The sequence below is a fragment of the Festucalex cinctus genome, chromosome 14 (genome assembly GCF_051991245.1).
Source record: "Festucalex cinctus isolate MCC-2025b chromosome 14, RoL_Fcin_1.0, whole genome shotgun sequence".
NCBI lineage: Eukaryota > Metazoa > Chordata > Actinopteri > Syngnathiformes > Syngnathidae > Festucalex > Festucalex cinctus.
The window spans coordinates 25474649-25497915 of record NC_135424.1 but is presented as its reverse complement, the minus strand read 5'-3'; the positions used below and the strand labels follow the sequence as shown (position 1 = coordinate 25497915).

General features: G+C 46.5%; 1 protein-coding gene across 1 annotated transcript in view; it reads left to right on the top strand.

Annotated features, from left to right (window-relative positions):
- Positions 1 to 23267, top strand: part of piezo1 (piezo type mechanosensitive ion channel component 1 (Er blood group)) — a 286359-nt gene that overhangs the window by 197550 nt on the left and 65542 nt on the right. Inside the window, exons 36-39 of the mRNA XM_077496131.1 lie at positions 2786 to 3044; positions 13174 to 13362; positions 20418 to 20573; positions 20660 to 20846. Coding sequence (XP_077352257.1) covers positions 2786 to 3044; positions 13174 to 13362; positions 20418 to 20573; positions 20660 to 20846 — 791 coding nt within the window. The remainder of the gene's footprint in view (positions 1 to 2785; positions 3045 to 13173; positions 13363 to 20417; positions 20574 to 20659; positions 20847 to 23267) is intronic.

The window sequence follows — 23267 nt, the reverse complement described above, 5'->3', positions numbered from 1 at the left end:
TTGGCTAACGAATTCCAAACTTGCCTTTAATTCTTTGACGTCCTCGCGGATAAGACAGAGGACGTCAAGTTTTTTATTTATGGAATCCAGCATACTCACCGATACGTCGGCGGTTACTAAATCGTCCGTGTCTGTTGACGAGTCATTTTTCCTTTTTTTCGAAGGATTATCACGACTAGCCGCCAGATCATCCATCGCGCAGCTATAAAAATAATCGTCAATAAAGCGTTCGAGGTCGTCCACACTGGATAATATTTCCGATCTTTCTTAGAAAAGAAAAAAAATCGAATTTATCTGATCATTAAATTCGGGTTTAATAAGAAATATAAAGCTAATTCTATTTTAGCAGCAGGACGCCGCCATGTTAGATTTTCCCAGTCTCGCTACCGGTCCCGCGATAGTCACAGCATCTCGCGGTAGTGTGTAGTTTACAGTTTCATAATCCTTGGTCTCGGTAAACCGACCTCCATGATAGCGCTATCACTCTCTTTGCCTGTAGTCGACCAATATCCACAAACATTCGCTGGAATTTATTTAGTCTATGCTTAGCTGGGTAGAGGCCAAGCAGAAAAAGTTTGGGCTCCAGTCCCATATTCATATGCAAAATTGATTCAATCATTGTCCTGACTTCCCTCCAGAATTCCTGTATTTTGGGACAGCTCCAAATACAGTGGAACAATGTTCCCTTATCCTCACCATATCTGATACATGTATCTATTATATTGCAATATTAAGCCGTGTATTGTGAGAGGGATGCTTGGTCTTCATCCATCTCACTGTGGAAGAACTCCTCCTGGGTGCCTTTCCTTACAGGGTACTTCTGTGCCCCGCCATGTTGTGGTTTTCATGTGTTTGTTGGGTTTTGGGTGTGTCTGTGGGTACGATCATGGGGATGAGGGGGGGGCTTTTTCTTTCTTTTATTTTATTGTATTATGGATGTCCAGCACTTTCAGTTGCATTTTAAATGTATGAAAGGTGCTACATAAATAAAGTTGATTGATTGATTGATATTGTCGGGCCAGGCCTCGCCACCTTGTCACCCGCTCTCACTTGAAAGTCCCCCCCCCCCCCCCACCCCACCCCACCCCCCTTGGAGTGAGTGACGTACTATCCAATGCACCGTACTAAAACAAGTCAAATATGAATAAATGAAGCAGTAAAAAATACTCAAACAATATAATATTTCAGTGTTTGTTAAAATAATAAAACAAGATGTCATCCCGCAAATTAATGAACAAAATCGGCTATATTGCCCCGGCGCATATAGGCCTAAATAAATTAAAATACAGTGTTGGCTACTAAATCAGATTTTAAACACTATTGCGGAGCAGGGAGCGCAATCAATGCGCTCACATCACACTTGTCCCATGCATGCTCCATTCACGCAAACACTTCCCGTCCATGCCTCTGTTTTTTTTTTTGCTCGCTCCACCTCCCAAACAAACAGTGCCGACGCGTCTCTCTTGGCAAGACAACATGCGATGATCGGCTGGTGTCTTGTCGCGTTCAGACGTGTAGTGTGACACGCCCCATCCACGACATGGAGCGAATTTGTCGGGTAATGTGACAGCGCAACTGTCGTGTAAGACAAAAAAATCGCGTAGTCTGACATCGGCATTAGGCTAATGGCGGCTGTGCAACACACCTCCAAATTCAAACAACCAATCAGACCAACCAAACAGGAGTCATTTTTTATTCTGTCCGCCTCCATCCCACTCTGCGCATTGGCATAAAAGGTCTGTGTGAAACATGGACGGCAACAGCGCAAACATGGTTCCGTGTCGACTTACATTTTTCCAGTTGACCAATATTTAAAGTCGACCTTGGTCGACTTTTTTCCCCAGCCTTACATGCATCCATATTTCATATATGTTAGTTCGATTTTGTTGCACTACAGAATGCAATTCAAACTTCTGATTAGTGTTGTTCTGATACCGTTTTTGGCCCCGATTCCGATACCCAGTTTTGCAGTATCGGCCAATACTGATACCATACCGATACCTAAGGTTGTTTTTTTTCTCAACATGAAAAAGCTGTCCTGCCATTGGTTCAGAGCATTCAAGAGCTAATAGGATAGCTTAGATCGGCCTGCAGTCAACATGTCACATATCAGTGAATGTTGTGCACGAGCAAGTCACAAGATGCTGCATCCAAAGTCCTATATTAGCGTTGGAATTATTGGTATCGGCATGTTACTTACATATTTCTGGAGCATTTGCGTGGGAATGCTGAAAGCTGGTATGCTAAAAGCTGAATGCTGAAAGCTGTCAGAAACACAGACAACAGAAAAATATCATAGTTACTTTAGTTACTTTGTTGAGTAACTACTTACTTTTACAAAGCAGTAACTCCGTTTCTAAGTGAATTATTTTTTATAATAAGTAATTTGTAACTATAACTAATTACTTGTTTAGGGTAACATGTCCAACATTGTATATAATAGGCCACTATATAGTGCGGGACACAGCCCATGTGTGACAGCCCAAGTGTTCCACCAAAAATATTAAATATTTTTGGGATTTCGTTTTATGTTTCCCTTTCATACCTGGCTGTTTTCTACTCCAAGAATCATGAGAGCAGATTAGTTCTGATTGTACTTAGAACCCCACCCCTCTTCACCATAATTTTCAAGTCAGTCTCATACTTTTGTGATCATTTATGTCAGTCGCACAGCTTCGCTGCGAACTGTTTTTTTTTTTTTTTCTTCCAGTTTTATATTTGTAGTTGACTGGATGATGACAATGACTAACAGACCTCTTTGTGACATTCTACTTTGCCTCCCTAGGCACTTCTTTATTGAAGAACTAGAAGAGAGCACAACGTTCTACAACAACCGCAACCGCATGTTGAAGCTCCTGTTTGCCACACACAGTCTGCTGGCCGCCAACTCTGAGCTAGTTTGTTATCTCATCATAATATTGAATAATGTGGTCAGTGCCTCTGTGATATCATTGGTATTACCGATTATGGTCTTTCTATGGGCTATGTTGACTGTCCCAAGACCAACCAAAAAATTTTGGATGACTGCCATTGTCTACACAGAGGTAGGTCATGAAGGCTGTCTAATTTGTTTTATCTTGTCCTATCTATCTATCTATCTATCTATCTATCTATCTATCTATCTACCTACCTCTCTCACCTTGTCTCTCCCTCACTCTCTATCCATCCATCTATCTAGCTGTCCGTCTGCCCATTATTTCAGGTTTTCTCATTCGCTTTGGTACATTTTTCAAATCGTCTTCAAAATTTGCAAAACATTAAAACAATTTGTACAATGGCAAAACATCATGGATCCCCTGCAAATGCCAGTCTTCTTCTGAAAATCCTTTATACATCTCTGATGTCAACATCTGTTACTGTCAATGCCATCAGAAATATTTGTTTTTTTTATGCAGTTGTTTTGTAGTAATTCTTTGTGTCATTGTGCTCAGACAAGATAACGAATTAACTTGTTTTATCATATAGTCAGTAGGGATGTTCATATGTAAACTGCGGCTACAATTTTTCTGAAAACTATTGATACCCTTTTAAATTGTCATTTAGATATTGTCATGGATATCAGAAAATTTCCTGCAGCTCAAGCAGGACAAAACAGAGGTTTTAGTCATCGGTCCTGAAGGTCAGAGAGAGAAACTTACGATTCTGGTTGGGACGACCCAAATGCAGAGAGGGGAGAGAAACAGGTGGATGGGGTGATGAAGATTTATTAAAGGGATACTTTACTTATTTAGCCATTTTTGGCAGTCAAACATTAATATTTTGCCGATAATAAATTTCACATTTTCATTATTTTTTATGTACAATTACTACCTTTAAAAGCACATTTTACAACTTGCTGTCGACTGAAAATGATATCACAAGGGCTCAGGTAACCAATCACAGCTCAGCTTGTGAATGTCACATGACTAAACCTAGAAAACAGGTGATCTGTGATTGGTTACCTGAGCCCTTGTGATGTAATTTTCAGAAAATGCAGAACACAGAGAGACAATTGAATGATTTATTTTACAAGGGTAGGAACAAAAAGCGCTGGACGAAGGCAGGAGAAAAACAGTTAACAGAAAACGCTTGCAAAAGCTGCAAGGAAGATAGTAACAAAAAAATATAACCGAGGGCTACAAAACCGTGTACGCGAATAAACAAAACTAAACACAAAACACGCTATACAAAGTGGATAACTAAAGATGACGTAGAAAACACGTGAATAACAATTCTCAAGCATAAAGCTGAGGAAACAAAACTACGGAGCAGAAACGGCTCAAAGCGAGAATAACAAACACTCAAGCATAAAAGCTGAGGAAACAACAGAAAACTATGAATCAAAAGGACTCACGAAGATAACTAGAAACAAGAGAAGAGGGTATATGATCAAAAGAATTCACACGAGGCCAGAATAATGCACAAAGCGAAGGCGTAGCAAAGTCAATACGACGAGGAGTGTCGGCAGTCACAGTCCTTATGAAGGCTTGATTGAGGATGGAAAACGTGCGGCGCAGGAGGACACGCCCCATCCCTCAATCAGAGGCTAATAGAAAAAAAAAAAAAAACACAGCCTGAGAGCATAATCACAACAGTAAACCCCCCCCCCCCCCCCCCCCCCCCCCCCCCACACACACACACACATACACACCCTCAACGGACGACCACTGGCGGACCACCTGGTTTTGAGGGATGAGCTGCATGGAAGTCGTGGATGAGTGACGGATCCAGGAGCGGGGGACCCATTGCCCCTCCTCAGGGCCATAACCCTCCCAGTCGACGAGGTACTGCACACCCCTGCCCCGCTTCCTCGAGTCCAGGATGCAACGGACCGTGTAGACAGGATCGCCATCAATGTTGCGGGGAGCAGGAGGAGGAGGTCCAGGAGGGTTCAGAGGGCTGGAAGACACTGGCTTAATGAGAGAGACGTGGAAGACGGGATGTACCTTCATTGACGCTGGAAGACGTAGCCGCACAGAGACAGGATTGATGACCCGTTCAACCTCGAACGGCCCAAGGAAACGAGGACCCAGTTTCTTGGATCCACCAGCCAAACGAAGATCCCTGGAGGACAACCAGACTTTGTCACCTGGTTGGTAGGAGGGAGCCGGACGACGGCATCGATCCGCCACCTGATGGTTTCGCTCTGCGGTCTGCGAGAGAGCGGCTCTGGCTTCCCGCCATACCCGATGGGTCCTCCTCAAGTGGTGCTGGACTGAGGGAACGTCTACTGGTCCCTCCTGGGACGGAAACAAGAGCGGCTGGAAACCGTTGGCCACGAAGAAGGGTGACTGACCGGTGGCTGAAGACACCAAGGTATTGTGCGCATACTCGATCCAGGGAAGGTAGGTGACCCACGTGTTGGGCTGAAATTGACACACACACCGCAAAGCAGCTTCAAGGTCCTGGTTAGTTCTTTCAGTCTGGCCGTTAGATTGCGGGTGATAACCAGAAGAAAGACTAGCAATAGCTCCCAATGCCTTGCAGAACCTCTTCCAAACTTGGGAGATGAATTGGGGTCCTCGGTCAGACACAATGTCTTGCGGGATGCCGTGAAGGTGAACAACGTGTTTGACCAGCAGCTGAGCAGTCTCCAGGGCAGAGGGAAGCTTGGCCAGGGCCACAAAGTGGGCCGACTTGGAAAAGCGGTCCACAATAGCCAGGATGACCGAGGAACCACGAGAGACAAGAAGACCAGTAACGAAGTCCAGGGCAATGTGGGACCAGGGACGAGCAGGCAGCGGCAGAGGGAGAAGAAGACCGGCGGGAAACTGGTGAGAGGCTTTCCCACAAGCACAGGCGGTGCAAGCACGAACAAAGTCCGCCACGTCTTGGCGCAGCTCCGGCCACCAAAACTGCCGTGCAACAAAGTCTGTAGTCCGGGAGATTCCTGGGTGGCAGGCCACACGTGACTCGTGACCCCACTTGGCCTCTGGGCGTATAGCCTCAGGCAAAATCAACCGCCCAGCGGGGCATTCAGCCGGCACTTGCCTTCCTCGCAATGAGTCCATGCCCCGGTTCTCAATCTCCCATTGGAGCGCCCCCACGAATCGATGGTCGGGAAGGATGGGCTCGGGACCAGTGGCTGCTTGGTCTGGGTCGTGGATGCGGGAGAGTGCATCCGGTTTCTTGTTCTTGGTTCCATGTCTGTAGGAAATGGTGAAGTTGTATCGGGTGAACATCAACGCCCACCTGGCTTGCCGGGGATTCATGCGTTTGACAGCACGGAGGTATTCCAGTTTGCGGTGATCCGTGTAGACCACAAACGGCTCCGAGGTGCCCTCAAGCCAGTGGCTCCATTCTTGTAATGCGGTGACGATAGCGAGGAGTTCCCTGTTCCCGACGTCGTAGTTGACCTCAGCTGGGGTGAGGCGGCGGGAGTAGAAGGCACAGGGGTGGAGTACCCCGTCGACCAACGACCGCTGAGACAGGACGGCCCCCACTCCTGAATCAGATACGTCCACCTTGACCACAAAAGGGAGAAGAGGGTCAGGGTGACGCAACACAGGAGGACACGTAAATGCTCGCTTGAGAGCCACAAACGCGGATTCGGCATCGGCAGACCAACAGTAACGAAGCTAGGCGGAGGTTAGCCTAGTAAGCAGTCTAACCAGTTGGCTATAATTCCTTATAAAACGCCGGTAAAAATTTGCAAACCCCAAAAATCTCTGAAGCTGTTTGCGACTGGAGGGACGAGGCCATTCCTGAATCGTGCGGATCTTTTCATCATCTGCCCTAATCTGGCCATCCTCCACCACATACCCCAAGAATTTCACTGAGGAAGAGTGAAATTCGCATTTCTCAGCTTTAACATACAGTCTATTAGCAAGTTGAAGAACCTCCTCACATGCATACAATGTTCCTCAATGTTACGAGAAAAAATCAGAATGTCATCAAGGTACACAAAACAAAACACATTCAGCATGTCCCGTAGGACGTCGTTAACCAGGTTTTGGAATACGGCTGGTGTGTTGGTTAACCTGAACAGCATCACAAGATGTTCAAAGTGCCCTAATGGGGTCTTAAAAGCTGTCTTCCACTCATCCCCCTCACGGATAGGAACCAGGTGGTAGGCGCTACAAAGATCGAGTTTGGAGAAGATCTTAGCCTTTTGTAGAGACGCGAAAGCAGAGTCAAGAAGGGGTAGCGGGTACTTATTCTTAACAGTTATATCGTTAAGACCCCGATAATCGATACACGGGCGAAGCGACTTATCCTTCTTATCAACGAAGAAAAACCCCGTACCCAATGGAGAGGAGGACGGACGGATCAGTCTGGCAGCAAGGGACTCGGAGATATACTCCCTGAGAGCTACTTGCTAACCGGGAAAAGGCGTGAGCTCGGTAGGGGAGCGTTCGGAACTAAATCAATCGCGCAGTCGTATGGGCGGTGTGGTGGCAGGGATTTAGCTCTATATTTACTAAAATCCTGACAGAGATCATGGTACTCCTGGGGAACATATTCCAGGAAAATTTCCTCCTCTTCCTCCTGATGAGCAGGATGTGGAAGGAGGCCCCCCTCAGCAGACCGTAGACACTGCCCATAACAAAACACACTCCAATTTTCTAAAACGGGCACCGTCCAGTTAATATCTGGGTTGTGGAGTTTAAGCCAAGGCAACCCCAAAGCGAGTGGTGCCGAGCTAGAGGGCATAACTAAGAGACCCAAGGTCTCTACGTGATTCCCCAGGAGGCGTAGGGTAAGCGGGTCAGTCAAGTGAGTTACCACCCCCAGGAGGCGTCCGTCCAGACTGTACACCCGCCGTTCCTTGGGTAACGGTATAGGCTCGTAGCCTAAAGCTTTGAGCACTCCGGGGTCGACAAAGTTGTCGTCTGCCCCCTAGTCGACCAAAGCCACCACCCCGTTCCGCACGGTTCCAAAAGAAACCTCCCCCGCTAATTCGAGCCTTCTAATTTCCAGCTGGTCAGCCTGGGCGTCAGGCAAAACTGACCCGCAGTACTCACGCGGTTCCTTGGGGTTGGAGGCAGGGGTGGGCAGAGTCTCTTGGGCCTGGCGATGTCCCATTCTGGCCCTGGGCGTGACGCGGCGTCGAGTCAGCAACGGACAGGTAGCCACGCGGTGGTTGAGCTGACCGCAGTAGAGGCACGCACCAGTCCTCAGGCGGCGTGCACGTTCCTCAGGCATTCGGCGACCTCCGCCAATCTGCATTGGCTCCTCTCCTCAGTCTCCCGGAGCCAGAACGGGAAGCCCAGGCGACGCTGACGCAGCAGGGCGTGTGGAGAGCTCGGCTCCTCTCACGGAGGCGATTCTCCAACCGAATAGCAAGAGAGATAAGCTCCTCCACACTGTTCGTGTCATCACGAAGCGAAAGTTCATCCTTGACTTTAGAGCTGAGTCCACGACGAAAAATACAACAAAGAGCTGGCTCATTAAAGCTACTCTCCGAGGCAAGCGTGCGGAAATAAATAGAATAGTCGGCCACGGTGCCGACTCCCTGCCTCGCGCCCCCGAACGGGATGATCAAAAGCGCGTCAGGACTCAGAAACAAAATCCGAACACAATGACCGGAGATCCGGCCGAGACTTGCTAATTGCCATCGCCCATGCTGCTGCCCAACCAGTCAGGAGAGTCATCATAAATGCAACCTTAGCACTATCGCTAGGATAGGTCTGAGGTTGCTGATCAAAGATGATCGAGCAGTGGTATAAAAACGGGTCACAATCAGCGGGCTCACCATCGTAACGTGCAGGGAGGTAAAGAACCGGCGCCCAGAATGAAGCGGACGGGGCCGGCGGCATGCGCGCCGCGGGCACCTCTGGCTCAGAACCGCCCCCCGCCGGTATCCGCTCCATCCGGGTTGCCAACTCCTCCAGCCGACGACCCAACAAGGAAACAAATCCCTGGAGTTCCGAGATGTTGGATTCCTGTTGGCTCACCCAGAGTCCCTGACTAGCCAGGGCGTGTCGGACCTCTTTGTGTTCTGCGGGATCCATGGTCGGAGTATTATGTTAGGGGTTCCGGTGGAACCGGAAGGCGGATCCGAAAATGCAGAACACAGAGAGACAATTGAATGATTAATTTTACAAGGGTAGGAACAAAAAGCGCTGGACGAAGCCAGGAGAAAAACAGTTAACAGAAAACGCTTGCAAAAGCTGCAAGGAAGATAGTAACAAAAAATATACCCGAGGGCGACAAAACCGCGAATAAACAAAACTAAACACAAAACACGCTATACAAAGCGGATAACTAAAGATGACGTAGAAAACATGTGAATAACAATTCTCAAGGATAAAGCTGAGGAAACATAAAACTACGGAGCAGAAACGGCTCAATGCGAGAATAACAAACACTCAAGCATAAAAGCTGAGGAAACAACAGAAAACTATGAATCAAAAGGACTCACAAAGATAACTAGAAACAAGAGACGAGGCTATATGATCAAAAGAATTCACACAAGGTCAGAATAATGCACAAAGCGAAGGCGTAGCAAGATCAATACTCCAACGAGAAGTGTCGGCAGTCACAGTCCTTATGAAGGCTTGATTGAGGATGGGAAACAGGTGCGGCGCAGGAGGACACGCCCCATCCCTCAATCAGAGGCTAATAGAAAAAAAAACAAAAACACAGCCTGAGAGCACAATCACAACAGTATCCCTTTAAACTGAAGGCGATGGTGAAGGCAGCGGTCCAAAGAGAGAGTTGCTGGTCAACGAGCAGGTTCCAGAAATACAGGGAGTCGAGGCAGGCAAAATCAGAGGCAATTAACACTTGGCAAAAATAGCGCTAATTAGCTAGAAGCGCCAACTGTTGATGGAGTGTTTTGATCTGGCAACGAGGTGGAGTTGGGGACCAGCTGATGAACTGATGAGCACTGATGAAGGTGATTACTTGCACCTGGCCCCAACACCATTCATTGCTCCAATCCTGCAGAAGGACACATCCACACGCACACAGGCGGGGCTGATGCTGCATTCGAGGATGGTCGGAAGTCGGACTTTTCCGAGTTCAAACCAAGAAGTGTGTACGGGAACGCCCCCTTGAACTCGGAATTTCCACTTGCCAAGTCGGAAGAAAAAAAGGACCCCGACTTCACAGGCGGACTACAATGTGGCGTCACTTTGAATGGCAAAACACAATTTATTCAAGTATAAAACTAGATAGCTTTTTTCATTCATAAATATTCAACATAACTTCATGTAACGCAACGTACTGTACAATATTGCCGCTATGTCCCTGCATAAAATTATACGGTAAACTACTTAACTGTATGGAATGCTTATGAAATAAGATTAAAACAATAAATGAAGCAAAATTGCAAAAAGCTAAGTTTTCTGGAGGTCCGCTATTTTGGTTGTTTACGTTCACCTCGAACGCTTTGAGGTCAGACTCGGATATTTCCGACTTCCGACCATCCTCGAATGCAGCCTGAAGGGGCAGAGTCAGGAGACCTGACAGAAACTTTTAGCAAAAGTACAAGATTTTAATTAAACTCTCGCAGTGTGAAGAACTGGGGCGTCATTTTTGACTCTGAGCTTACTTTTATTCCTCATATTAAAAATGTAGCCGATTTGTTTTTTTGTTCTTTTGTTTTTTTAATCATTTTAAGAATATAGTCAGAGTCCACCCATTTCTCTCGCAGGCCAACACGGAGGTGCTGACGCATGCTTTTATTTCCTGTTGCTTAGATTACTGCAATAGGGAATCGCACGATAGACGTCACCATACTTAATTAATATTCGTGAGCCTAGCGAGGAGGGTCAAACTCGGCGGGCTAGTCATGCTCGACCAGGGGTTTCCAAGTTCGGAGAGCCCCTATCCAGCCTGTTTTCCATGTCGCCGTCCTTCAGCACAGCTGAATCTAATGATTAGCTAATCAGCAAACTTTGCAGAAGCCTGATAACGATCCCGATCATGAATCAGGTGTGTTAGTGGAGAGAAAGATGGAAAAAAGGCTGGATAGGGGCTCACGAGGACAAAAGAGTTCTTTAGTCCAGGGATGGGCAATCTCGGTCCTCGAGGGCCGGTGTCCCTGCAGGTTTTTGAGGCTTCCGTTTTCCAACACAGCTGATATATGATCAGCTCATCAGCAAGCTCTGCATAAGAGGGATAACGATCTCGTTGATTGGAATCAGCTTGTGTTGGAAAACGGAAACCTCAAAAACCTGCAGGGACACCGGCCCTCGAGGACCGAGATTGCCCATCCCTGCTTTAGTCTGTTGGTCCGGCACTTGGGGAGCGTCAGCCTACTACTGAACAGGCTCCTCTGAATGCTGACGACAGTGTGCAGAGGGTGTCCATAATATCCAGCAGTTTGTCCAGAGTCTTCTTCTAGAGCGGACTCTCGCCTGTTTCATAAAAAGAGGTCATTTAAGCGGTCGGTCAGTTACCATAACAACATGGTCTGTCCTAACCTGGTCGGTAGCAGGTTTTCCGCAAGGAACCTCGAGGTTTACACCCCCTTTCAGACACACATACAACAATTCATTTCCTCATTCATTCAGTCAGCTGCGGCGACTTTTTGCGTAAATACGCCTGTAGTCTATAGCGCCTTTTGTCACGAACATGGCATGTCCTTTTGAGTCTTGACGAAGGTGCCGCTTTATTGCGCAGGGAATTAAATGTTAATCTCGAGAATGTTATCAGACCGCGCATATCTGCCGGCATTTCCATACAGGTAACTTTTTGAGCAGTGTAGTTTCACATCACAGTCCATCATTTACATGCACAACTTAATCCCTCCTTACATTTGCAACATTACCAGACGTAGTCATATGCGCTCAGATTGGAGCAGTATTGCGCTCCATTTATTTCTCATACCTGTTGTGTTTTGTATTTTATCTTCAATCAAGTGTGCTTCTCCGTCGCAGGATTGCACTTAAATGAAATGAATTAATGAACTATCATTCAACAGGTGTCCCCTGTAATATTGTGATTGCAAAGGACTATACATCTAAATTTACACGTTGACCGGAGCAGCAATATGTTTTTCCACGCCGCCTTCCTCTATGCTGAGCCGCTGCGATGTTGCACTTTTATTTATTTATTTTTAATTAATATTGTCTTTCAGATTGGTTTTAGCCTTTTATTCGGTTTTCTTCTAGTGTTTAACTGTTTTGTTTTAGTTTTTAAATATTTTTACTTGGTACTTACTAAGTTTTTAGCTCCAGTGTTTCCTCATGGGGGATCCTCCGCACTGGGAGAGATGGCTGGTCTTCTCCTGCGGGCGGGTGGTCGTCTCTTGGCCCCGCCGTGGTCAATCTGGGCCGTCGGTCTCTGCGATGACAGTGCTCCCTGTGGTGATTGGCCGTCATCCCTCTCAGTGTGGATGAGCTCCTCCTTGGTGCCTTTCCTCATAGGGTTCTTCTGTGCCCCACCATGTTGTGGTTTGCGTTTGTGTGTTTGTGGGTATGATCGTGGGGCTATTGGGGGGTGGGAGGGGGGGGGGGGGGGGGGTATTTTTATTTTTATTGTATTATGGATGTTTTAATTGTTCAGCAATCAGCACCTTGAGTTGCATTTTAATGTATGAGAGGTACTATATAAATAAAGTTTGATGTGATAAATAAAATTTGATAAATTTATACTTGTTATACCTTGTAGATATAGAAGATTGATTGCAAGAGCCTGGACACGATTTACATGTATGTTTTCAGTGTTTGGAATTTGTTGATAGACAACGCTGCATATAAATAAATAAATAAATAAATAAATAAATAAAAAACTAACACTAATTTACTTACTGTAGGTTCCTGCCTATTGGGCCAAAAATTCTCATTCATATTAGGATTGCAATTAATCAAAATAATCAAAAAATCATGATTTCTATTTTAAATGATGTATTTTCGTATGATCGTAAAATAATTATAATCAAGTAAAAACCGTCCACGTGCTGAATGGTTAGCTGTGTTTTCAAGTTCCCAACATTGTGGAAGTACCCTGGTACCATTGGTGGATGTAGAGCAAAAACGTGTTCAAATAAATGAGACTTCGTTTTTGATGTGCACAAGTGACACAAATGTGAAAAATGAAGAAATTGTTTTGAGACTCTCAATTCTAATCTGAGAAATGTACGAAAACGACTCAGAAAATCTAATTGTACATGATGAGAGAACAAAGTCAGACAAGTTAACTTAAAAAATGATGAATCAATTTCTACTAATGTGTGGTGGTGGCCTGTTATAAAGGTAAATTAACAATGAAATGATATGTCTGAATATCTATGCCTCTCTCCAGGTGATGGTCGTGGTAAAATACCTTTTTCAGTTTGGATTTTTTCCCTGGAACAGCGTTTATGAGATGACGTTAAATGAAGACAAGCCTTTCTTTCCACCTCGCATCGTGGGCCTGGAGAAGACAGACACCTACATAAGATATGACCTCCTTCAACTACTGGCTCTGTTCTTCCATAGATCCCTACTCATGGTAAATTATTTCGTATAACTTGAAATTGTTCCTCAGAAAGTCAATGTATCTTTTTTTTTATTTTTTTTTATTCAAATTACATAAATAATGAAAAATAGGTTTCATCTGTTTGTCAGTCCTAGCCATGTGACCATAAAACTTGTAAGAACTTTACAGCTACCGTATTTTCTGGACTATAAATCGCTCCAGTATAAATCGCACTAGGCCAAAAATGTGTAATCCATCTGTAGTGACTACACCGTTTTCGATCCTGTGTGTGTAGCACTTGGGTTTAGCTGGGTTGATTGTTCTTGACGCTTGAAAAACTGAACATCAAAATGAGTGGAGATGAAGTTGATCTTGTTTTATTGCTCAAACAGCCGCATGGCTTAAGTCAATTCGAAGCAGATCTTCAGTTCGAGGTCAAAAGACTGTGTGCTTCCCACTTCCCAATCAAAACCACCTGCTGACAGAGTTGGCACTTCCTTTAAGGGGAAAGGGCCTCTTAACCTGTAGAGGGAGCACACTCAACAGAAGTTGCTATTACACATAACACACCCATAATCACTGATGACAGTGTGTTGTAACGATTATCGGCCGGTTGTAACTTTTTGCAACCTCAGTTCCAAAGGAATTCCACTCCTGTGGCCTGGACATGCCACCGTGGGCGGTGGGGAGGACAAGAACATCCCCCACAAACAGCCACACATGTTCTGACTGACACACGCACACACACACGTCAGAATAGTAAAAGCCTTCTTAGAAACTTGACTTTCTTATTTTGCAACATAACAATTAATTATGAAATGTTATGTTTGCCATTTGTGAAATGTTGACCCCATGAAATGTCATGAAAATGTTCCATTGCAGTGGCAGATTCTCCACTAAACTTTCATGTGTATGCACGTTTTAACAGCGTAAGCTAGGTAACATTTCATTTGAGGTATTCAATTGTACGTGTTGCATTGGTTGAATTCTGACCTTAGAATCTCAACAAACATGGGATCCAGATTCAATCTGATTAGTCTACCAAAACCCTCCCCCAGCTGGTAACTTTCCACTTTGGTCTCACCGGACCCCTGGTGTGGAGGCCGCCGCCCTCCCAATTTAAAAGCACACTCCCTGCTTGCTGCTCTCTCTCTTTGGCTCCCGCTCTCTTGGCTCCCTCTTTGGCTCCTCTCTTTTTGGGCCCCTGGCCCTTCTGTTCCTGCTGCCAGACAAAGAGCTAGCCCAGCTAGCTTAACCTCCAGCACACGGCAACGCACAGAAGCCATCGCGTGTTGCGACAGGCGCGGCGAAACACGCTGCTTTTGGTCCCTGCACAAGGCTCAAACGGACGGTGCCTTTCCAGGCACCCTGAGGCCTCAACCAAAAAGGGCCTCTTCCCAGCCAGCAGGTTGACCCCGTGAAGCTCAGCTGGCCAGCCGGACGAATTCTGCTCTTCTTCTGAACTGAACCTTCTTCATCCCTTCTTCAAACGGGCTTGGCGAGTCTCCATCCAGGGTCCTGCTTCTCAGACCAACCCCATCTGTAAGTCCAACTTTGCAGGCCTTCGCCCTAGTACAAATTGGTGCAAACTAGGTTGATTGTGGGTCCCATGTTGGTTTGATTTAAGAAATCCATCACCTTGGCTAAGACCGTTTCTCTTTTCTTCTTTTCTTCTCCTTTGATTATTTTTATTATTTTAGTTCTCGTTTCATTTCCTATCATAGTAGTTAGTTTTGCTTCTTTAAATTCTAAGTAGATTATCCCACCTAGGTTAGAGAATAAACGTGCACAAAACTCAAAACTTGGTTTACTGTGTGTGTGTTTCATCGATTTATAGTGACCTCTAAGCTGAACAAAGAACTCACAAAATTGTAGTAAGGGCACAAACTTGATTTTAATGACTGATTCAACGAGGTTCTCATCTGTTATCCTGATAAAATTATCAAAAAGAGATGTGGTGCTCCGCAGGCAAGCTCAACTTAATTTAAATATTAAGTTTGAGTCTCCTTCAATTAATGAGCCAATTGATTAGTAATTTAATAATTAACAATTATTGATTTAATAATTAATTGGACCAATTTCCCTTACAGTGTCCTATGTAAGCCCTAGGAATTGGCTCCTACACCATGCATCCAACTTCTGACGCTTATCCGTGTCACATTTCGGTTTGCTGGGGTTGGGTTTTTTTGTTACATTTTGGTGTTCAAGTCATCTATGGTCTGGTTTGGTCTCCCCTTGTCTCGTTATCGTTAACCATATCCACCTGCGTGTCTTCCCTTCCCAGTATGTGTTACCAATTAGTGCCCTCTGCCTATTGTGTCTCCCAGGTGTGTCTTGTTAGTTTCTCATTAGTGTTGGTTTTTTAGTCTGTGTTGTGTGGGAGCTTTGTTCCGTTAGGTTCTGTCTTGTCTTGTCGTGTCTGGTCGTGTCGTCGTCGCTGTTCCCCTCTCCAAGCCAAGTCTCCCCACGTCGTCCAAGCCAAGTCTCCCCACGTCGTACAAGCCAAACCTCCCCTTGCCAAGCCAAGTCTCCCCACGTGAAGCCAAGTCTCCCCTCGTCAATCCAATCCCCCCACGTCAAGCCAAGTCCCCCACGTCAAGCCAAGTCTCCCCTTGTCCAGCCAAGTCTCCCCTTGCCCAGCCAGGTCTCCCTTTGTCCAGCCAAGTCTCCCCATGGCAAACCTAGTCTCCCAACGTCAACCAAAGTCCAAGCCAAGCCAAGTCTTTCCACCACGTCCAAGCCAAGTCATCCACCACGTCCAAGCCAAGTCTTCCCACCATGTCCAAGCCAAGTCTTCCCACCATGTCCAAGCCAAGTCTTCCCACCACGTCCAAGCCAAGTTCTCCCACCACGTCCAAGCCAAGTCTTCCCCCGGTCTGCCAATTGTCAAGTGGCCCCACGGGTTGTCAAGTGGCCCCACGTTCTGGCAAGTGGACCCACGTTCTGGCAAGTGGCCCCACATTCTGGCAAGTGGCCAAACGTTCTGGCAAGTGGCTCCACATTGTGGCAAGTGGCTCCACGTTCTGGCAAGCGGCCCCACTTTCTGCCAAGCGGCTCCACATTCTACAAAGTTGCCCAAGTTTCGTCCCTCATCTCTCATCCCATCCTCTTATGTCTTATTTGTTAACAATAAAGTCCTCACCTTCCCCTCTCCGTCATGTCTCTGCACCTGGGTCCATCCATCACAGCCATGCGCCACCCCTTCCTGACAATCCGAGTTCAGGTCCCTTTAGGAGGGAAACCCAGACTTCCCTCTCCCCAGCCTCTCCAACCAGCAACACCGGCGGGATCCCAAGGCGTTCCCAGGCCAGCCGAGAGACATTGTCTCTCCAGCGTGTCCTGGGTCGTCCCCGGGGCCTCCCGCCAGTGGGACATGCCCGGAACACCTCTCCAGGGAGGCGTCCAGGAGGCATCCGAACTAGATGCCTGAGCCACTTCAGCTGGCTCCTCTCAATGCGGAGGAGCGGTGGCTCGACTCTGAGTCCCTCCCGGATGACCGAGCTTCTCACCCTATCTCTAAGGGAGAGCCCAGACACCCTGCGGAGGAAAGTCATTTCGGCCACAGGATCTTTTTCTTTTGGTCACGACCCATAGCTTGTGACCATAGGTGAAGGTCGGCACGTAGATCGACTGGTATATTGAGAGCTTCGCCTTTTGGCTCACCTCTTTCTTCACCACAACGATCCGATACAGAGTCCGCATCACTGCGGACACTGGACCGCTCCACCTGTCAATCTCCCGCTCCATCCTGCCCTCACTTGTGAACAAGACCCCAAGATACTTGAACTCCTCCACTTCGGACAGAGTTTCATCTCCGACCCGGAGATGGCACAACACCTTTTTCCGACCGAGGACCATGGTCTCGGATTTGGAGGTGCTGATCTTCATCCCAACCTCTTCACACTCGACTGCGAACCGCTCCAGTGAGAGTTGGAGATCATGGCTTGATGAAGCCAACAGCACCACATCAACTGCAAAAAGCAGAGATGCAATGCTGAGGCCACCAAACCGGACCCCCTCAATACCTCGGCTGCACCTAGAAATTCTGTCCATAAGTTATGAACAGAATCGGTGACAAAGGCCTGCCTTGACGTAGTCCAACCCTCACTGGAAACGAATCCGACTTACTGCCGGCGATGCAGACCAAACTCTGACACCGGTCGTACAGGGATCGAACAGCCCGTATCAGGGGGCTCTGTACCCCGTACTCCTGAAGCACCCCCCACAGAACTTCCAGAGGGACATGGTCGAACACCTTCTCCATATCCACAAAACACATGTGGACTAGTTGAGCAAACTCCCATGCACCATCGAGGACCTTGCCAAGGGTGTAGAGCTGGTCCACTGTTCAACGACCAGGAAGAAAACCACACTGCTCTTCCTGAATCTTAGATTCGACTTCCCCACAGACCCTCCCCTCCTCTCCAGAACCCCTGAAAAGACCTTACCAGGGAGGCTGAGGAGTGTGATCCCTTTATAGTTGGAACACTACAGATGGAACACACCCTCCGGTGTGAGAGGCGGCGATTTCTTAAAAAGGGGGACCACCAACCCGTTCTGCCAATCCAGAGGCACTGTCCCGATGTCCACACGATTTTGTAGAGGCTTGTCAACCACGACAGTCCCACAACATCCAGAGCCTTTAGGAACTCCAGGTGGATCTCATCCACCCCCGGGTCCCTACCATCGAGGAGATTTCCAACTATCTCAGTGACTTCGACCCCAGAGATAGAAGAGCCCGCCTCAGAGTCCCCAGACTCTGCTTACTCAAAGGAAGACGTGTCGGTGGAATTGAGGAGGTTTTTGAAGTATTCCCATCAACAACGCATGACGTCCCAAGTCGAGGTCAGCAGCACTCCATCTCCACTGCACACAGTGTTAATGGTGCACTGCTTTCCTCTGCTGAGACGTCGGATGGTGGGCCAGAATTTGCTCGAAGCCGTCCGGAAGTCGTTTTCCATGGCCTTGCCGAACTCCTCCCATGTCCGAGTTTTTGCCTCAGTGACCGCCAAAGCTACGTTCCGCTTGGCCAGCCGGTACGTGTCAGCTGCCTACGAAGTCCCACAGGCCCGACAAAACTCCTTCTTCAGCTTGACAGCATCCCTTGCCGCTGGTGTCCACCAGCGGGTTCTAGGATTGCCGCCGCGACAGGCACCAACTACTAACTACCGCAGCTCCGATCAGCCGCCTCAACAATGGTGGCGCGCAACATGGCCCACTTAATGTCCCTCGCCTCCCCCGGGACAAGGGAGAAGTTCTGCCGGAGTTGGGCATTGAAACTCTTTCTGACAGGGGATTCCGCCTGACGTTCCCAGCAGACCCTCACAATACGTTTGGGTCTGCCAGGTCGGACCGCATCTTCCCCACCATCGTAGCCAACACACCACCATGTGGTGATCAGTTGACAGCTCCGCGCCTCTCTCCACCTGAGTGTCCAAAACATAAGTCCACAAATCCGATAACACAACTACAAAGTCGATCATCGAACTGCGGCCTAGGGTGTCCTGGCGCCAAGTGCACATATGGACACCCCTATGTTTGAACATGGTGTTTGTTATGGACAATCTGTAACGAGCACAGAAGTCCAATAACAAAAAACTTTCGGGTTCAATCATGCCCCACCAGGTGTCACTGTCATTGCCCACATGAGCGTTGAAGTCCCCCAGCAGAACGAGGGAGTCCCCAGCACACCCTCCAAGGACTCCAAAAAGGGTGGGTACTCTGAACAGCTGTTTGGTGCATGTGCACAAACAGTTAGGACCCGTCCCCCCACCCGAAGGCGGAGGGTGCTAACCTCTCGTCTACAAGTTAAGTCGTTGACCCGCGTCTGGGAAAGGGAAACGTAATTTCATTTATCTTTTTAATCATAAGGAGTGCTATGAGCTGTGCTTAGGCTGGTCCCTCACCTCGGACCTTTTTAAGCCATGGGTGACCCGGCCAGGGGCATAAAGCCCCAGACAACATAGCTCCTAGGATCATTGGGACACACAAACCCCTCCACCACGGTAAGGTGCTGGCTCACGGAGGGGCCAAAAATGTAATTAGGTAGAAAAAAAAACGTACATATGTCGCACTTGAGTATCAAATCCTCTGATATCAGCATATAACAGTAATTATTCACTTTAAGTCCTTGATGAAATAAGACTTATTATGTTCTGTGGGACATTTGCAAACATCTGTTTTTACATTGGAAAACAATGACCGAACTTGTAACATAGTACATCAATCTATTTTATTGATCACTGTATGAAATAAACAATCACTAGTTAATAAACGTTAATCAGGGGAAAATGCTGTTTTAATACACTTTACTGCAAAATTAAAATGAATCAGATTAGTTGATTAATCAATTGAATAATTGATATAAAATATTCATAGTAATTTCTATCTGATCCACTACGTCACCTCGAGCCACCGCAGCCACGTGTTGGTTGTGACGTAACAGACGCAACAATAGCGAGCATTTACCAAAACATGCAATTGTGCCAATTTCTGCCAAATTATAGAATCGTCAATAAAACCACTATCATTGCTATGACATTCAAAAAATACTGACATACTTACATTTATATGTCTCCTGCGTTTTATTTCCTGGTGTCGCCATTACTTCTGCCATTGCTTCCACCTGTGTTGTCGAGGCGGCGTGACTGTTAGTAGGGGAGAACCTATGGAGGTCGGCGTCTATCTTTGTGAAAAGTGACCTGCAGACCCTTGTCTGTAACCCTACCCTTACAATTTACGGAGACTTTGGGAAACTTCGTCGTCGTGAACGCTCATTCCGAGGGCTGAGGGACGAGATGAACGGTAAGGGGCGATATTGGGATTGAGCCTTATAGGCTGGAAAATATGGTACTTGACATTGAAGATAATAACTCATGAACTGCAAGATCAACAGTTGATTCTAACTTGGGTGTCAGATCTGGATTTATTTATCTGTATTTTTTCCACTTTTTGAGGCAATTCCTCAATTCCCCACAAATTATGGAAATGATTAAGCTTTTGACTTTGGAGTTTCTACTATTTGTCAAGAGTTGCTTTCACAGGAGCAAACAAAAATATGCATCTTTATTTTCTGTATGTGTATACAGCGTTATGGCTTGTGGGACCACGAAGACCCCTTGGTGGAACGAAGTAACTCATCAGATAATGGCAAGGAGGGAAAGATCAAAAACAAAGACAACAGATTGAACTCAGCATCTACCACCGAAAACCTCGATATCACTGACCTGGAACACCATGAAAAGGTATGTGGTATGTATTCAGACATTGGCCATCTGACTGGCTGACGGACTTCCTACATAGGTGTTTAACTTTTTTTTTTTTTGTCCAGCTCTTTCGAGCTGACTCAGCAACATCCCATGACAGACAAAGTGTGTCAGGGCTGAAGCTTTCCAGAAGGCTGAAAAAGGATGAAATTACCGGGAGCAAAGAAGAGGTCTTAGAGGATATCATACAGAAAAGCAGCAGCCTCCACTTACGCAAGAAACCCAAAGAGCGTACAAAACAGACCTCTCAAGGTTTGTGCATTATGTGAACTTACGTTAAGCGCAGCACATGCTTACATATTTTTTCCCACAATTTAAAACAATTGACAGTTTTCTGAGAAGCGCTCTGACCTGCTTTGATGAAAATACACTAATTGTAAGAAATGGCAGTGCAGTTTGTAGTTACGTTTAATACCTTGGCTGATATCTGTCAGTTTATTTTTTGTTTGTTTGTTTGTTTGTTTTTATGGGGAAGAGGGCTTTCCCACATGCACATAAGCCGCCCTGTGCTGTTGGGTGTCACAGCAACCGAACAGAATCAGAATCATGTAGAATTACACATGTAATTGTTCTCTGATCGTTTGAGCTGCTCTCGTACTATAGCAGAAAAGTCACTATAACAAATACCTGTATACTACATTTAGGATATGAACACAAAAGTGTAGCAAGTCCTTAAACAATATATGTGTCCAGTAGTGCAGTAATCCTGATCAACTATAAATGTGCAAATGATGCAGTGAGACATTAAAGTAACAAACTGCTGAAAATTCATTGTCCTTCAGTGGCAGCGTGTTTAAATGTTTTTCTTCTTCTCTTCTTCTGTGGGGTCGCCACAGCGACTCAGTTGCCTCCACATAAACTAGTGTTGTTCCGTTCCGGTACCGTTTTTTGGCTCCCGATACCGATACGATACCCAGTTTTGCAGTATCGGCCGATACCGATACCATACCGATACCTAAGTTTTTTTTTCCTCAACATGAAAAAGCTGTCCTGCCAATTGGTTTAGAGCATTCAAGGGCCAATAGGATATCTTAGAGTGGCATGCAGTGAACATGTCACATATCAGTGAATGTCGTGCATGAGCAAGACACAAGATGCTGCATTCAAAATCCGATATTAGCGTTGGAATTAATGGTATCGGCATGTTACTTGTGAGTAGTCACCGATACCGATACCACTGTTTTAATGCAGTATCGGCACCTCTGCCGATACCAGTATCGGTATCGGAACAAAACTAACCTAAACCCTGTCCATCCTCTGCTTTCACAACAACTACCTTCATGTCCTCTTTAACTACATCCATAAACCTCCAGTTTGGTCTTCCTCTCGATCTTCTGCCTGGCATTTGGAAACTCAGCATCCTTCTGCCAATATACTAACTATCTCTCCTCTGAACATGTCCAAACCATCTCACTCTGGGCTCTCTGACTTTATCTCCAAAGCCTCAAACATGTGCTGTCCCCTCTGATGTACTCGTTCCTGAACCTATCCATCCTGGTCACTCCCAAAGAGAACCTCAGCATCTTCCTCTCTGCCTCCTGTCTTGCTACGGCTAACCTTCATTCCCCTCCTTTCCAGGGCAAACCTCCACGCCTCTAGCTTCTCCTCCACCTGTTCCCTGCTTTCACTACAGATCACTATGTCATTTGCAAACATCATAGTCCATGGGGATTCCTGTCTAACCTCATCTGTCATCCTGTCCATTACCTTTGCGAACAAGAAGGGGCTCAGAGCTGATCCCTGATGTAGTCCCACCTTCACCTTGAACTCCTCCGCCACACCTACAGCACACCTCACCACTGTCTTACAGTCCTCATACATGTCCTGCACCACTTGAACATACTTCTCCGCCACTCCAGACTTCCTCATACAAAACCACAGTTCCTCTCTGGGCACCCTGTCATAAGCTTTCTCCAGGTCTACAAAGACACAGCGCAGCTCCTTCTGACCTTCTCTGTACTTCTCAATCAACATCCTCAAAGCAAATAATGCATCTATCGTACTCTTTATTTGGCATGAAACCATACTGCTGCTCACAAATGTTCACCTCTGCCCTCAGTCTAGCTTCCACTACTCTTTCCTATAGCTTCATCGTGTGGCTCATCAGCTTTATTCCTCTGTAGTTGCCACAATTCTGCACACCTCCCTTGTTCTTAAAAATAGGCACCAGCACACTTCTCCTCCATTCCTCTGGCATTTTTTCACTATCTAAGATCCTGTTGAACAACCCAGTCAGAAATTCTACTGCTACCTCTCCTAGACACTTCCATACCTCCACAGGTATATCATCAGGACCGAGTGTCTTTCCACTCTTCACCCTCTTCAATGCCCTTCTCCCTTTATCCTTACTAATCTTTGCTACTTCCTGGTCCACCACAGTCATCTCTTCTACTCTTTGTACTCTCTCATTTTCCTCATCCATCTGCTCTTCAAAGTACTCTTTCCATCTTCCCATCACACTACTGGTATCTGTCAACACACTTTCCATCCAACCTTTATTACCCTAACCTGCACTCCTTCCCATCACTCGCTGTTTGGTTTGCCAACCTGTATAGATCAGTCTCTCCCATGGCTGGAAAGAGTCACACAAGGGTCATTTAGCGAGGGGGGGATTCATTTGAAGCCACAACACTGACAATAAGATTTGGTACTGAAAAAAAAAAATTGTCATTT